The sequence below is a fragment of the Candoia aspera genome, chromosome 2, assembly GCF_035149785.1.
Source record: "Candoia aspera isolate rCanAsp1 chromosome 2, rCanAsp1.hap2, whole genome shotgun sequence".
Lineage (NCBI taxonomy): Eukaryota > Metazoa > Chordata > Lepidosauria > Squamata > Boidae > Candoia > Candoia aspera.
In genome coordinates, this window is record NC_086154.1 from 167,842,899 (window position 1) to 167,859,544 (window position 16,646).

At 40.6% G+C, this 16,646-nt stretch overlaps 1 protein-coding gene across 1 annotated transcript; it reads left to right on the forward strand.

Moving 5' to 3' along the window:
* The first annotated feature begins 6,252 nt into the window (after positions 1-6,252).
* On the forward strand, positions 6,253-11,476 carry CST7 (cystatin F). The gene is made up of 4 exons (XM_063296682.1): positions 6,253-6,373; positions 7,952-8,133; positions 9,434-9,553; positions 11,370-11,476. Exons 1-4 carry the CDS (start codon positions 6,304-6,306, stop codon positions 11,445-11,447), a joined length of 450 nt encoding a protein of 149 aa, XP_063152752.1. The 5' UTR covers positions 6,253-6,303; the 3' UTR covers positions 11,448-11,476.
* The last annotated feature ends 5,170 nt before the right edge of the window (positions 11,477-16,646 follow it).

Consider the following 16,646-nt stretch of genomic DNA (forward strand, 5'->3'; position numbering starts at 1 on the left):
TTCAGTAAAACTTCAGTTTAACAGACCATTCAGGGTGCTTCTTAAATCCAAATTTGCATTTGCACTGCTTTATGTCATTTGTGTAATTATATAATTTACATAACCAATATCACTTGCAGTAAAACCTTGATTTAATGGGCATTAATTTATTAAACGGAGTTGAGTCAGAAAGAAACCTGTCCATTCTATCTGCAGTGTGCTAAACTAAGATCTGTTAAAGCAAGTGTTTACTGTTCTTAAAATTACCAAATCATCATCATCATCATCATCATCATCTTCATCTGCCCAGCAAGACAAAAACCTGCTAAAACAGGAAAAGCTATATACGAGCAGGTAGTTCCTCTGTTTTTTAGGCATTAAGCCAGGGTATCATAGGGCAAGGAGGAGAAAACATTGGCCTTCCAAACCTCTCAGTTTAGCCTGCCAGGGTTCCCCTATACCAGTGTTTCTCAACCTTGGCAACTTTAAGATGTGTGGACTTCAACTCCCAGAATTCCCCAGCCAGCGCATGCTGACTAGGGAATTCTGGGAATTGAAGTCCACATGTCTTAAAGTTGCTGAGGTTGAGCAACACTGCCCTATGCTGAAGTCCTACCCCATCAAGGCAAAGCATGAAGGAAACTGTTCAGATTAGAGCACTTGAACTAACAGTGCCCAGCTATTCCCTGTTCTCTAATGCACAGTTGTTTCATGATCAGCTAAGCAGTGGCAAAGGGGGAGAAAGATCAAGGGGGGAGTTTTAATCTCTCCCTCCTCTGCTTAGTGGATTGGGAAATAGCTAACCAAAAGTGAAAAGGAGAGAGACGGTAGCTGTTCAAACACCCCAGCAGAACACCTTTTTCCTTTTTTAGATTGTTTTTAACTCACCTTTATAATTTTTATAAATAACTCAAGGGGGCAAACATACCTAATAATCCTTCCTCCTCCTATTTTCCCCACAACAACAACCCTGTGAGGTGAGTTGGGCTGAGAGAGAATCTGGCCCAAAGTCACTCAGCTGGCTTCCATGCCTGAGACGGGACCAGAACTCACAGCCTCCTGGTTTCTAGCTTGGAGCCTTAACCACTAGACCAAACTGGCTCTTCCTCAAATCTCTTCCTGCTTTTCTGGCTTAACAGGCTGTCCGCAGAGGACTGAAATTAATGGGGCTAGTGAAGCCAGAACAGGAAGTACTAGTCTGCTAATCGGAGTGGGTGTCCTTGTAAAGGAATGTATGGTGCCATCCAACTCCCATGGATTCACTGGGAAAAGTCAAGTGAAAGTTTGAATTACAATGTCATCGGGATGCAGATGTCATGCTATCACAACTCTTACTTCATCTATTCTTCCAGGAGAGGAAGTATAACTGTTGAACTAGTATCTGGAGATAGAAGAAGCACCCTTCATAAAGCCTCATTTAGAGCTTTATAAGGCAACACTAACACCTCACATTAGGCCCAGAAGGGGACCATCAGCAACTAACCCCATTCCTACAATATTAGTGATATAGTTCCAACTGCCTTGTTCCCATCAACATCCCAGTGGCTGCATTTTATTAGCCCATAAGCTCATCACCACTGGATTGACACTAGGCATGACAGCCTGGATCAATATTGTTCTCTTCCATGGGCAGAGTTTTTTCTATCAGATTTGTAGACTGGAAGCTCTTCAGGAAAAAAAAGAAGTTCCTTTTCTCTCTTCTCTTACGCTTTTACCCCATTGCTGGGATTCCCAGACAATACCAAAGTTTCTTAAAGTAAAAAGTAAAAAGGGTTTTTAAGATCCACAATCTTATCAGATATAGGACTGCAAGGAATGTGCCTTACTGTGCGAAAGGATTCACTTCATATGAAAAAAAATTAGCTCTTGTGGATAAACAACTAGTTCAGCTACATCTCTAAGTCAGTAATAAGATGACAAGGGAAGACTGGAGCAAGACTGATATTTTGATCCACAGAAAAATGGAAAGTAAGATGGAGTATTATCCTCTGAAACAGAAACGCAAATTTGATGGCTATCAACATAGCTGTTTAAAACCAATATTGGATACAGCAAGTACAGTCATTAACTTCTTCAATCACCCACTCAACAGTAATGAGATGTCAGTTTTAGCCAAAAGAGGGAATTTTGCAGTTGTGCCATCAGCGGAGACTACCGAAGACATCATTTCAAATATTGAAGCAGCTATTCATAATCTTCCTATCAATGCTGTGAAAGAAATAAGACATGGGAGGGGCAGACTTTTAAAGAGAAGTCATTCCCTTCCCCCCACCAGTAATTTGACAATGGGAGAAACGTGCCTTAACGAATCTTAATGCAGAAAAGAATATCATGATTCTGCCAGCAAATAAGAGAAATGCTACAGTGGTTATGAGTACAAAAGACTGTCCAGGGCCTCTTAGACCTGGCAACTCTAAGAAACTTAAACATGATCCAGCAGCTGTCTTATGGAAAACTAAGATGCATAAAACTCTTTGCAAGAAGGAAGCCTTGTCACTGCATCTGTATGGGTTTCCAAAGATCCATGAAGAGTCTGTTCCATTATGTCCAATCATGAGTGCCATTGGTTCTCCTACATACCATATTTCCAAACACCTAGCTGCGCTTTTACAAACTTACCTTGGACTTACATCAACCTATATTAACCTATATTAACTTACTTCACTGAAAAACTTAACAAACTCAATCTGAGAAGGTGATAGATTGATCAGTTTTGATGTGCTTTCCATTTTACAAAGTGCCAATTAAGGAAATGTTATTAATATATTAAGGAAATCTTTCCAAAGACATTATCAACTTATTCCATCATTGGCTGTCTACCTGTTATTTCCAGTGGAACAATGAATTCTATGAACAGATTGAAGGGGTTGCCATGGGTCCAGCTGAGTCCAGTTATAGCCAATTCCTATATGGAGAAATTTGAACAGGCACCAAACATTGCACCTTTAAAATCATCTGTTTGGTTTTGGTATGTGGATGACACCTTTGTGATCTGGAGTTATGGTGAGGAAGAACTCAAGAAATTTCTAGAGCATCTTAATAGCATCCAGCCAAATATTCAATTTACAATGGAAAAGGAGAAGGATGGCCAACTTGGTTTTTTGCACATTTTAATCATTATTGTGGCCTTTTTCAACCTTTTGACCCTGGAGGAAACCTTGAAATATTTTTCAGGCCTTGGGGAACCCTGCACATTCAAGCTCAAATATAAGCCAGAAGTTTCAAAATTATTTTTAATTTATTTATTATTAAAATTTCTATCACCACCCATCTCCCCCCCGAACAGGAAAATTATTATATTCGTTTCATGTGTAGGCCTGTACATATGCACTAGCAGTGTTCTTAAACTAAAAATAAAGAATGAAACTTACCTCTTTAATGTGCAGTTGCCCGAATTTTAATATTTTTTAAGTAAATCGTGATCTCCCAGGGAACTCTTGCAGACCACAAGGGTTCCACGGAACCGTGGTTGAGAAACCCTGCATTAAAGGAAAAAATCAACAACTGGGACATAGAGTATACTGGAAATGAACATATATGGATTGCTATTTAAATAAAAAAATCTAACCGTCATCCCTGCCAGAAGAGAAGTATCATTAAAACTCTCACCAATTGTGCTCAATATATTTCTGAGCCTAAAAGATTATCTGATGAGCTATGATATCATGACAGCACTTTACAGGCTAATGAGATCAGACAAGTGAGATCAGACAAGTAATGCAATCCCGCAACAAAAATAACATCATGTATAAAACTAAGAACAAACCACCCCCAGTAAGAAAGGTGTTTCTCCCTTATATTGAAAAGGTTACAGACCAAACTGGAAAATTACTGAAGAAACACAACTTAAAAACTATTTACAAACCAATGAGAAAAATCCAAGAAATGATTCAATCACCTAAGGAAGGCAGAAGTCCACTTTTATCATCAGGAGCTTATCATACACCTTGCAGCTGCAGACAAGTGTACATTGGAACTACAAAATATAGTATTAACACTCAAAGATACTGCCGTCTAGAACAACTTGAAAAATCTGCAGTAGCTGCATATGTGCTGCTAAATAATGGGCACAAATTTCAGTTTAAAGACACACAAACACTACCAATTGTGTCAAATCATGCGCAACTCCATAGAGAAACTATTGAGATTTATAAACATCTCAGTAACTATAACATGAAGGAAAAGAGTCTGAAGGTTAATAAAGTCTGGTTTATGTCACACCAAAATAAAACAGCCCTTAATTAACCCATGCCATATAGACTCTTCAGCAGTCTCACCTGAAAAATAATAAACAGCAGCATGTTTCAAAAGAAGATCAATCAAAAATTGGTTCCATTGGAACTTCTTCAAATCAGTCCAATTACAAATTCACTGGATGAAGAGCCAATCAGAAACTGGATTTCCACAGTTCTGATGACATGGTCCAATTGGACATTAGTTCTGTTACAAGCATTAGAGTTCAGTCAGTTCTTGCTCAGATGCCTGGGAGCTGCCAGGAAGTGCTCTACAGAGTGGACCACTTTAACGATGCCAACTACAGCTGCTGGCAAAACATCACAATACCAAATATCAAATCATGGCCTATTGGCCTGGAAGCTCATCACCACTGGATTGATGCTGGCTGTGAAAGTCTGCATTGATATTATTATTTGTATTGTGATATGGAAACTGATTTAATTAAGATTGTGAAGGCATAAAAGAGAAACGTGCTGTTGATATAGTATCCCAATTTGGACAGATTTGATTTCCAGAAGAACAGTATAATAGGACAAGTAAAATATGTACAGACATAACTCTGCTGTTTTCCTAAGTCAGGTCTGGGATACAGTTATTGTATGAGATCTGGACAACATTTTCTGTATCCCTTTGTCACCATTTAGTGGTAATACTAAAAGTTTGGGAATATGTTGGGAATTACTATTCAGCAACAACTGAAGGACTGTGCCCCACTATCAGCTCATTTTGCATGGGATTCATGCTGCCTAATGTTTCCCATTATTGATAAATTGAATATATTCAGCTTTATCAGGGTCAACTAATAATTTTAGTTCTTGTAATTTAGCAGAGACAACAGTGTGGCAACATCCTAAAGTTATCAAATGTATTGTGGCATAAATTCCTCTTCCCCAATTTAGTTCCCGCTAGGACCTATAGTCTAAGCTACGCTGGCGTTGCATTCTGATAGTTGTGAGCTGAGCATTTCTAGCACCAAGTTGGGGAAGGCTGGTAATAGTGATTTTCATGCATCCAGATGTTACCATTAGATGGTCCCACAGGGGAGAAATAGTAAATTATGGAGTTAGATGATGATGAATGCAAAATAATTGACAATTAAATTAAAGCTTAAATATAGGTAAAATGAGCAGAGGGTCCAATCTGAAATCTATTTAAAAGTAACTGAATTGTTAGCTAAATATTTAGCATACAGTATTATCATTTCCCTCTTGTACCTTTATAAAGTCTGCCAAATATTTTACTCATCCAGTAAAGTATACTGTAGTCTAGAAAAGCTTATGCCATAATAAATTTGCTGACCATTCAAAGGGCATAGGGTCCTCCTCCTCCTTTACTTCAAGAGATTAAATTGACCATTCATCTGCTAATTAGTATTTCCAAAGCCAGCCTCAAACTGTATATAATCTGTTAGGCTTCATCACTCACTTCTTGGAAAGATGTCAGCTGACTGGCAGAGATCTGGAAACAGAAATAATCAAGGGCAATGGGATAGTTTTCTGCCAATTTGAGAATGGGTGGAGAAAACTTCATTAACTCTCATCCCAACCTATCTCATAGGATTGTATTTTGGGGGGAAAATTAATGCCTCTTTCAGCTCCTGTAGGAAAGGCAGGATATCATTCAAACCAACAAACCAAACTTTATAACTGTGTGCAACAGTTGTCTACCAGTTCCTTTTCTGCTCTTAAAGTATGGATTTTGCAAAGGCAATTACCCAGAAGTCAGGACATCACATGGAAATTGCCATTGCAGTCCTAATGGCCTCCCCAAAGCATGTTTTTCATTTTATAAGTGGGGTAGTTATCTGCCAACTCATAATCCAGCACAAATGGATCATCGCATTTGAATGCAAATTATTCCATTGTGCATTTGTTTTACTCTACTCTGAAAGATACCTGGTAACAATTGTTAGTGTGAAAAAAAGAAAAGCTAAGAGAAGTTAAAACTTAAAAAAAAAAACATAACCCCAAACAGGCTCTTCCTGACCAATGAGAATTTCTGAACAGGCAGTGGAAACCCCACTTCCTCTCTTGGGTGTACAAAGCTCTCGCTTTGCTGCAGAGCTGTTTATGATAAAGCAAGACAGCAATGTTCTTTGGATGGAAGGTGATTACTGTTTGCTTTCTGCTTCTCTACAATGCACCCAACTCTTCAACTGGTAAGATCAGAAAGTAACTTGAATATTCTGCTATAGTGTTTGCATAACAGAGGAAATGCTGATCTTCCTAAATTCCAGGATGCGGTTTAATATTGGGTGGATTCTGAGCTTATGATAGCAAGCAGTTGAATAATTCCATTTGCAAAGACACGCTCTTGCAAGGTGTCCTCGTAACAGCTAGATTTGGGTTTTTCAAGTATTTTATTTTTAAAAAGTATGAAAACTTGATGAGCACCTTGGGACATAGGAGACTCCCAGCTAGAAGGTGCTCATTGTTCATATTGTTGTGCTGTCATTATTTTTATACTATTATCGTGATATATAATTCTTCCTCCCAGAGGAGGTCAGCATTTTGTTTTTATTGCTCATCCACAAAACAATTAAATATCAGATGAGAACGCACAGAAAAAGCAGAGGTGTGAAGCTTAAAAGTCATCTGCCATTTGATAAATTGCTATCTCACTCCTTCCATTGTAGTTTTTTTTAATGTACAGAAGAAATGAAGGTACATTAGAAATAAAATATAACACCGGCATTTATGTCATTTGAGATGTTAGGAAGGAACATTTAATATTTGAGCATAAATGGCATTTTCCAGATGAAGAGGAACTGAAATAAATGCTGATGCAAATCGATACTTGAGTGAGCCGCCCACTAAATTCTTTAATTTAATATTTTCAGTTGCACCATATGTTTTACTGATAGCAAATAGCAAGGCAGGCAGATAGGTGGCTTGCTTATGGTCTAATACTGGCTGTACTCACAGGGCATACTGAACCACAAAGTAGCCAACTACATTTTAGCTTAACGTGCTACTTTACCTTAGTAAAGGTGATTAGTTTATGGTTGAGTGTGTTGTGCAAAACCAGGCAATAGATTTCGTTTAATAAACCATGGGTTACTATTGTGTTCTGCAAACACAGCCACAAAGTATAAGGCAGAGATATAACTGAAACATTGACCCGTAATTTGTTTGTAAATTTCCTCAGATCTTCTTCCCACAGTCCTTCTACTATTAATTTTTGCCATTGCCCATACAACGCAAGGACTGGAAGGAAGCTTGGAGATCATCTAGTCCAACCCCCTGCCTAGTGCAGGAAATCACTACAACCCCAACAGATGGCCATTCAGCCTCTGTTTAAACACCTGCAGAAAAGGAGAGTCCACCACTTTTCAAGGCAGTCTAGAGAAGGGTGAGACCTTTTCAAAACACAAGGGATTGGAGAGTATTTTGTTTCTGGACTCCTCAAGAGCAGATGGGAGACTCCATGCATGTTAAATGCAAAAACTGTATCGAATATCTTCACATTTGGACTTCTGTTCCAATTCATGGCTTGCCATATGTCGCTTGGAGTTTACAAGGCGGGCATGCCCTTGTAATGCATCCCAAGATTTAGGATTTCTGGAAGTGTATTCTCTTTGAACTTTGAAACCTTGAGCCCTATATGTCTGTGTGGGTGGGTGGGTGGAATTAAGAAATATGTTCTATTAAAAAAAAAATCTTCTGATAGAATATATTTCTTCCCAGGCTGAGAGCTTAAAATAATTGTCCATTTGTAAATTGTTATTCTTGCACAGATGCATATCTGCTGGCTGGGCAGTTGCCTGATTTATCGGTTCAACCTGGATCTCTTGTCCCTGTAAAGACAAATGACCCTGAAGTTCAAAGAGCTGCTAGGCTTGGGGTTTATAAATACAACAACAGATCAAATGATCTCTTTTTGTTCAAAGAATCTCACATAAATAAAGCCATGATGCAGGTAAGTACTGCCTGATTTTTCTGGCAATAAAGGCAATTAATTATTTTGCTGATTAAAAATGCAGAGCATAACCTGCTTTTTGCTCTTGTCATGGTGGGAGGGTCATTTTTTTTTCTGTGAGAAATGGAACAGACCGCTGACAAGGAGACCAGTGTTGTCTTCCCTGTGAAAGCTTTTATTATGCACACAAGGCTTAACAAACTTATTTCTTAACTTCAGACTTAACTTGATCACTGAACAGATTCTATGCTATGCTCTATGTCTATTCCTATGTGTCTTATGAACCTGAATCCTGGAGAGTCCTATAAACAGTTCTCTTCTCCTTTGTTGCCTGGGCCGTAACAAATTCTTTAGCCTCCTTGAAGTTAGGTGGGTTCTGTTGCTGCCAGCTGCTATACTGAGCTGCAGCTTAAGCCTTGGTTTTGCACAGTCTTCTAGTCGGTGTTGTGGGGGCGAAAAGGAAGGCATCTTACCAGCAGCTCTGCTTCCCCTTTCAGTTGTTCCACTGTTGGTGTGCTGGAATCCACCCTACCTCCTTCTTTATCACCAACCGCCCTGCCATTTATCCTGGCAGCTGCTCCACCCTCTCCCCTGCATTGTCCTCCTCTCCCACCCACAAAACTTCTTCCAACAGGCTCCCCCCATGCTCAGATGCCACCCGCCTCTTCCTTTTGGAATTGGAGGCCCAGGCCCATGGTCCATGGCTCCTCCTGAGGTCTTAAAGTCCCTGGGGGAAGGAGGGAAAGGAGAGGCTGGTGTTCACTGCTGCAAAACTCTTCTTGCACATATGGCAGGGTGGAAGGTTCCCTTCAGCCCCCACCCCCACGCTTCAGTCTGTGGTTGTGTTCTTATTTCAGGCTTTTTGAAAGCTAAAGGAATAAACTGAGCTATTGTTCAGGTCTTGGTCCAGCAGCTGCCACAGCTGTGTTGATGGCCAGATAGACCCAGATGGTAGCCGTACTTTTTGCCTGCTGTTGCTTTGGGTGGATGTGAAACCAGAAGCTTGTTCCAAGTTCTCCCATGCCTGGCTAGGCTACAGTACAGTTTTTAGAAAATGGGAAATGGACCTAGGATAGACAAGAATTTGTTTTCTAGCCTCTGTCCTTTGTAATTTTTATTTTTAAAATAATTACATAAATTATTTATTTGGAGATCATCCTGTGAACAGTAGGATGTGTATACTCAACTGCCTGCAGTTTCCCCACCATTTTTTTCCAACTCTTTGACCTCCCTTTGGCCTCTGTTCTCTTTACTTTGTCTGTTCTGGGTGCTCTTTAATAATATGGAAACATTTCTTTAGATTGTGAAAGGAGTGAAATACAGACTGGGTGTCAATATCTGCCGGACTGTATGCAGCAAAAGAATACCACATCCCAACTTGGACAGATGTGATTTCCAGAAGAACAAGACACTGAGAAAAGTATAATATGTTCAGACTTCTTTGTGCTGTTCTGAGGAATCAGGGGTGGGTAGGGCTACCAGATCTGGATTACGAAAACCTGGACAATCACTAGATGGCAGCAAAGAGCAATAGTTTTCTTCGTCCCCTTATTGCCTTCTACCAGTTGTCTGGATTTTTGCAGAGGAGAATTGGTAGCAACAACCAGAGAGCTACTTCTCCACAGTGTTCATTTTGCATGGGATTCACACTAACAGTTTGAAGACGCAGGGCTTTATCAGTGTCAACTAATAATTCTAGTTCTTGCCATTTGGCAGAAACAACAGTGTTGCTCAATCTCCTACTAAATTCTTAACTAGAATGGCCTTGAAGCCTCTTTTTCATGTTAGAACGGCTTAAGGAAACATGAGACACTCTGCATCTCTTTCTGATATCTGCACTGTCCACGGTTCAGGGAGCTGTGTTGCTTCCAGGATGGATAGGTTTGCTGTGTGACCTCAGGCAATTGCCCCAAATTATTCTCCAAGTGAACCAAAGAGTGATTTCATGCAACAGTTTTGAATCCCACAGTGGAGGGATGCTAAATGGAAAATTGGGGGGGGGCATCATAAAAAAAATAAAACAAACTTGGATGAATAGCTGTTTGGTAAGACAGCATCAGAGAAAACCACAGTACAGGTAGTCCTTGCTTAATGACGGTAATTGGGACCAGCAACTCTATCACTAAGCGACACAGTTGTAAAGCAGAAAACCACATGACCATGCTGACTTAACGACAGCATTTCCGGCACTTCTGGTTGCCGTCGTTAAGTAAATATGTGGTTGTTAAGCGAGGATGTCACATGACTGTGACTTGTGACTTCCTGCTGGCTTCCCCATTGACTTTGCTTATGGGAAGCCAGTGGGGAAGGTCGCAAATGGCAATCATGTGACTGTGGGATGCTGTAATAGTCTGAAATGTGGGCTGGTTGCCAAGTGCCTGAATTGCAATTATGTGACTGTGGGGGCACTGTGACAGCTGCAGCTTCTAGGACCAGTTGTTAAATCCCCTTGTTCAGCACCATCATAACTCCAAACAGTCGCTGAACAAGTGGTCGGTAAGTGAGGATTACCTGTATGGGAAGAGCATCAGAGAAGGCTTTTTGCTGAGGCCTCTTCAGCTCTGGAACTACTTCTGACTGCAGTGTCCTGTCACCGCAATGGAAGTTGTGCTCGTACGTACAAAAGGAAGATGAACCAGGGGATATCTGTCCTAACAGCCAGGAACCATGCTGAGACGAGGAATAGGTCTCTAGTGCTTTATTACTGCTACATTAGACAGAAAATCCTAACAAACTGAAGAAGCGTGGGAAAAACCCAGACAGATAAACCCCAAAAGTTAAGGCGGGTCTGATCTGTGTCTCTTTGAATGGCTGCTCAACTCCTCAGTACTACGCATGCGTTTTCCCCCCTGGATAGGGGCCCCCTCCTGCTCACCATCAGTACTCATGACAATATCCTTCTAAAGTATATTAGAAGGATTATACAGTACTAATATTTATTATACAATATTTATTTATTATTAAATTTATATGCTGCCTGACTCCCAATGACTCTTAGAATAAATTATGTAGAAAAATTCCTTTGAAAGCTGTCATTTCCTAAGCTGAGACATTGCAATAAGTCACTTATTTTCACATTGGATATATGACTGCTAAGATCATATATCAAAAATACAACATCTTCTTGTCTAATATTTTTAATAGCTGGTGACAGAAATGTTATAGGGTCAAGGCAGGTTTCTGGTTTTTCTCTTTAGTCGGATTTAATCCCTTTATCTCTTCTTTTTTTTCCTCAGATATTCACATGCTATTTTGAAATCCGGCTTATACCTTGGCAGCAGGAAGTCCATGTCCCAGTCATCTACTGCCACTAACCTCTCCCTAATAAAGTCTATAGATGTTGCATGCTTATTTTTTATCAACTGGTACACCACAGATTGTCCATAAAGACCACCAACAGCTGTGGATTCTTTTGCTTTTCTTTGCATATTTTTTAATGGAGAATGGCAATAGTATACATGATCACCCCTTTCCCACCTGTCTTGCTGTGGAGAAAGTATCAGTAAGTCCTTAGATGAAAAGATTAGTTGTTGTGCACAATGCATCCCAGCTTTCGTGCCTCATGAACAGGCTATGGAAGTCTTGGCAGGGAGGCCCAAGGAGGGCAAATGACAAAAACTGTGTCTTGCCATCAGCTCCACCCCTTTTATAGAGGCACTGTGATATTGCACGCAGGTACCAAAGGGGAGCACGTGTAACACAAAGGAATGAGGCTGCCTTGGTCATTTTGATGAAAGCATTGGATCCTACAGATGCCTCCAAGACAAGATGGAACCAGTAGATCAGCTGTGGTAGAACAGTTACAGACATTATATAGGGCTAATGCACACATAACAAGGATAATAAGGATCTAGATATGAAATTGGACCAGGCACAACACTGCAGGATTACTTATACACACTGAAGGAGGGAGGGGACCTACAAAGGGAAACAGGAACACATGACAATGTGGTGATAAGGAGCTATACACAAGAGCTGCTGTTAGCATGCCAACCTCTTCCTTTTGCAAGAACTACCAGGAGATTGAATTCAAGTCATCCAGAGAGCTTATCTCAAGCACAAACCATGGGTCAACCTTCTCTCAAATTGTGTTTTCCTGATGTGTTGTGACTACAACTTCCCACAATTCCCAGTCAGCATGTCTAAAGCTGGGGTTCCTGCAAATTGTAATGCTATGTGTTTAGACTAGGATCTAAGAATGGGGGAGGCAGATGAGTCTGCTGCTAAGACTTAATGTTACTGTCACTTTTCCATGCTTTTTATCTAGCTATAGCTAGCAACATAATTAGAATGCTGTGTCAAGTAGTAGTAGTTTCTACTACTATTTGGAAAAAAAATAGTGAATAAAATATTATCTAACTAAATTTAACAATAAAAAACTTCTCTGCAACCCCTTGTTTTCCAACTCTGTAGTGTTCACAATTTAATTAGTGGAGACACACTCATCAGATCCTGTTCTCTATAGTTACATATGGTTTAAGATTCTTCTGTCTTCAATGTATGCAACAATCTGATTAAGTTCACTGATTAAGAAGCCAAGAAGACATTTGCTTGAAGCCATTAGTGGCCTGCTAGAACCAGCTGAGAAGCTGCACACAGAAAAAGAATATTATCTTAAAATAGCTTCAATTAGCATGTCAGAGAAACACAGGTTATTGATCTTACATACTTAGCCCTCCCAAGCATAAAGAATCACACGCTTAGACAGAGTAGGTTCAAAAGTAAATTGAAAAAGAGTCTTACTGACTTTATTCTTTGGTCCAGTTACATTCATCTTTGGTGCAAAACAACATTCCTTGTTTCTTCTGTTCTTTACCTATACTTGGTTCACCCGTAGCCCTATAGCTGCTAAGAGCTGCATGGAAGAAAAGGGGAATTCCAGGCCCACCGCATGGCGCCCAGAGATATGGAGCAGCAAACAGCTGTGTGCTTAGCTCCTGATGGTGAAGAAGGAAGAAGAGGAGAGGAAGTGGGAGTGGCAACAAACAGCTTCCTCTAACAAGCATGGAGAGAGTTGAATCCTGAGAACAAAATTTATATGCTAATTGAGGCATACTGATTTGCTAACAATTCCAACATTGCTTGCCTAGTAATTGTTATCTATATAGTTCTGCAAAAAAGAAATTGCCCTTTAAAAAAAAATTGCAAATCTTTGCCGCTAAATGTTATTAGAGAGCTTCGTGTGGATCCTAAAGGTAAAGGTAAAGGTTTCCCTTGACGTAAAGTCCAGTCGTGTCCGACTCTAGGGGGCGGTGCTCATCTCCGTTTCTAAGCCTTGGAGCCGGCGTTGTCCGTAAGGACCCGTCCGTGGTCATGTGGCCGGCATGACTCACGGAACGCCGTTACCTTCCCGCCGAAGCGGTACCAATTAATCTACTCACATTTGCATGTTTTCGAACTGCTTGGTGTGCAGGAGCTGGGACTAGCAACGGGAGCTCACCCCGCCACGCGGATTCGAACCGCCGACCTTTCGATCGGCAAGCTCAGCAGCTCAGCGGTTTAACTCGCAGGATCCTACTGATACATAAATGGAGTCTGAATGAACAAGCAAAGTTTGGTAGTTATTCCATTTATTTCAAAAACAAAGTCATCCAACAATGGCAAAGATGTAAAAAACACTAGAAAATCCAAAAAGGGACAAATATTTTAACAGAGAACTAAAAAAATCTGTTTTGAATTGCTTGTATGTTTAACAGCTGCAGTTAAATGGCTGGCTGGTCATTGTGTAATTCTAAAAACCCACATAAGCTCATTTATACAAAGGTGAATTAGTGACATTTTCCATTCTATTTCTAAAGTACATATCTATCTCAGTGTTTCTCAACCTTGGCAACTTTAAGATGTGTGGACTTCAACTCCCAGAATTCCCCAGCCAACTCTATGGTCTAGTTTCTGTAGTTTTCTTGACAAGTTTTCCAGAAGTGGTTTGGGCTGAGAGGGAGGGACCGGCCCAAGGTCACCAAGCTGGCTTTGTGCCTAAAGCAGGACTAGAACTCACAGTCTCCTGGTTTCTAGTCCAGTGCCTTTAACTACTATACCAAACTGGTTCTCATAAATAAAATGTAAATATTGTACATAACAATACAGTGTACAAATAATAGCATTTGAAGTCTAATTCATCAACAAGCTGGATGTATTCCAGAAGGTGCAGTGAAGCATAATGCAGCACAGTCCGGAGAAATGAAGTAGAAGTTCTTTCTCTGCCACTTTTTGTAAAGAATTCAGCTCAGGAGCCATTGGATTTGGAGCCCTACCCGCCACTGTTATGCTTTTGGAGAGCTTCCAAGATTAGGATTTCCTGATTGTCATGTTCATCATTTCAATGTTCTGTTAACATCGTAACATTTCTCATGTCAAACCTGTCAAACCTCTAACTCGTATATTACATGCTTGCACGTTTGCGGGTATTTTCCATTTCTGCTGTGTTCTTTATCTTGTACTTCGGAATGTATGTTTGAGTTACTGACTCTTTTCAAGGTTATTTTCCCAGGCGCATGTAACGGTTGCTAGCACCTGGGAGGGGGGTGGTTGCTAAGGAGCATTGGGGGCGGGACCGCTTTGGACGCAAGGCTTTTAAGTTTGTATTTGGCGCGCTTTTGCTCATTCTCAGCTTTCTCTGTATTTGCATACTATTCCTTTAATAAATCAGTTATCTTTAAGCCCTGGCTTGTGAGACTGAGTATTTGGGATTAGGCAACCATTACACTGATCTTCAAGAGAGTGTTCCTAATTTGGAGGCTGACCCAGAAATAGCAGTCTGTCTAAGCCACATTAATAGATTCCCTCTTCTGAGGTCACAAGCAGCAGAAGAACAAGTGACTTCTGCTATGGGAATAGCCTGGCTTTTCATGACAGAGAACTGCAGAGCCTAGGAGAAGGCACCAAGAACTTCTGATACAGATATTCCTAGAGTCCCTGAGGAAGGAGCTTCAACTACAATCACAACACCTGAAACATTGTGTGACTGCATTCTCAACTGGATACACCCAAAAGGGGCCTATACTATATTTGGAATGCATTTCTGTAATCAAGACTTTTGCTACCCGCTTGGTGGCTTAGAATAGATGGTGAATAATTTCTCAATGAGCACTCAGGCCAAGGAAAACATATTTAGATTGGAAACTGAGGAGTATGGTTTCCTAAAACACACTTAGAATGTGACTGTAATTTGAGAAGTCATTTTTTACCATTCCTTCGTATTAAAAATGGGAAGATTCACTGGATGGCTCCTAGTATTACCTGACAAAAGGCATTGTGCAATTGGTTACTTCCACACAATCTGCCTAATGTGCAATGTGCAGAGCTCATTATGGTAATTTCACACGGCCTCCTCATGCTCCATCACTGGTTGGTATTGATTCACTGAAACCTTTAGCAGAAGTGCCTTGTATAGAGTGTTGCAGCCACAAAAAATGAAAAACAGTATTATAGAACAAAGGGAGATCCAGGTAAACCAAAGCTAGCAATGCAATTCTGTCTTTCCTTTAACTGATGTAAGGGGAAAAAACCAAAGTGATTGGAAAATATGGGTTAGGGTTATAAATGGAAGACAGTGCAATCCCCCTCCCTCAGCCCAACCTACCTCACAGAGTTGTTGCAGAGAAAAATAGGAGCAAGCACTAAATATGCTCCCTTGAGATTCTGAACAAAAGGCAGAATATAAATCTAATGTAATTCCAATGAATAAATAAAGCTCACTGGACATTTTGTTGGAGGCCACCCAGAGTCACTTTTATGTGAGATGGGTAGCTATATAAATACGATAAATAAATAAAATTTCCCCTGCAATTTTGGGAATCAGGACAGGTGACTGGTTTAAAACAAAACAAATGTAATCCAAAAGGCTTTTAAGTAGAAGGAAGTGCACTCTTCTTTTGGAGTGAAGGGGCAGAGAACACTTCAACCTGGGTGGCATCTCTCCTGGAAATAAATCTGCTTGCTCCCTGGACTGTTCATTCTGCATGCCATCATCTGTGCTGTATTTGTACATAAACACTACAAAAGCCTTCACAAATCTCACCTCCAAAAGAAAGCCTTATCCAACTTAAAACCTCTTGCTAATTGAGAAAATTGGAGTATGTAACAGCCAGCATAGAATTGATGAGGATGAGGTCGTCGGCAAAGACTATCCAGATGAATGGGGAGAGCTGAAAAAAATAAGACGATTTCCAGCCTCTCGGCTAAGATCAAAGGTAGTATACAAAGTAACTATTATGCTGTGTTTGCCCGACCCGGGCGGGTAGTTGACTCAACTTTCTGCGCTTGCACAACATGTACGGCTCCTTTTGATCAGCTTTCCTCACCGGCAGCAGGTAATTTCGCTCCTTCTGTTCAGTTCAACGCCCGGCTATCGGAAGAGGAGGACCTTAAGCAAGCATTTCCGGTTAGGAGCTTCCTTTGAAAAGAGTGCTTATCCTTGCACCCACCCAACCACATTACAGCGTTGGGCAAGCAGCTGAAGCCTGAAAGCAGCAGCACTACAACCCCTCGCGGGCGGGACCAGCGAGGGAGCA

Excerpts from the sequence above, each read along its gene's own strand:
- CST7 (XM_063296682.1), top strand. The coding sequence starts at position 6,304 with ATGTTCTTTGGATGGAAGGTGATTACTGTTTGCTTTCTGCTTCTCTAC. Across the intron at positions 6,374-7,951 it reads TGCACCCAACTCTTCAACTG|ATGCATATCTGCTGGCTGGG; the intron begins GTAAGATCAGAA and ends ATTCTTGCACAG. Across the intron at positions 9,554-11,369 it reads AGAACAAGACACTGAGAAAA|ATATTCACATGCTATTTTGA; the intron begins GTATAATATGTT and ends TTTTTTCCTCAG.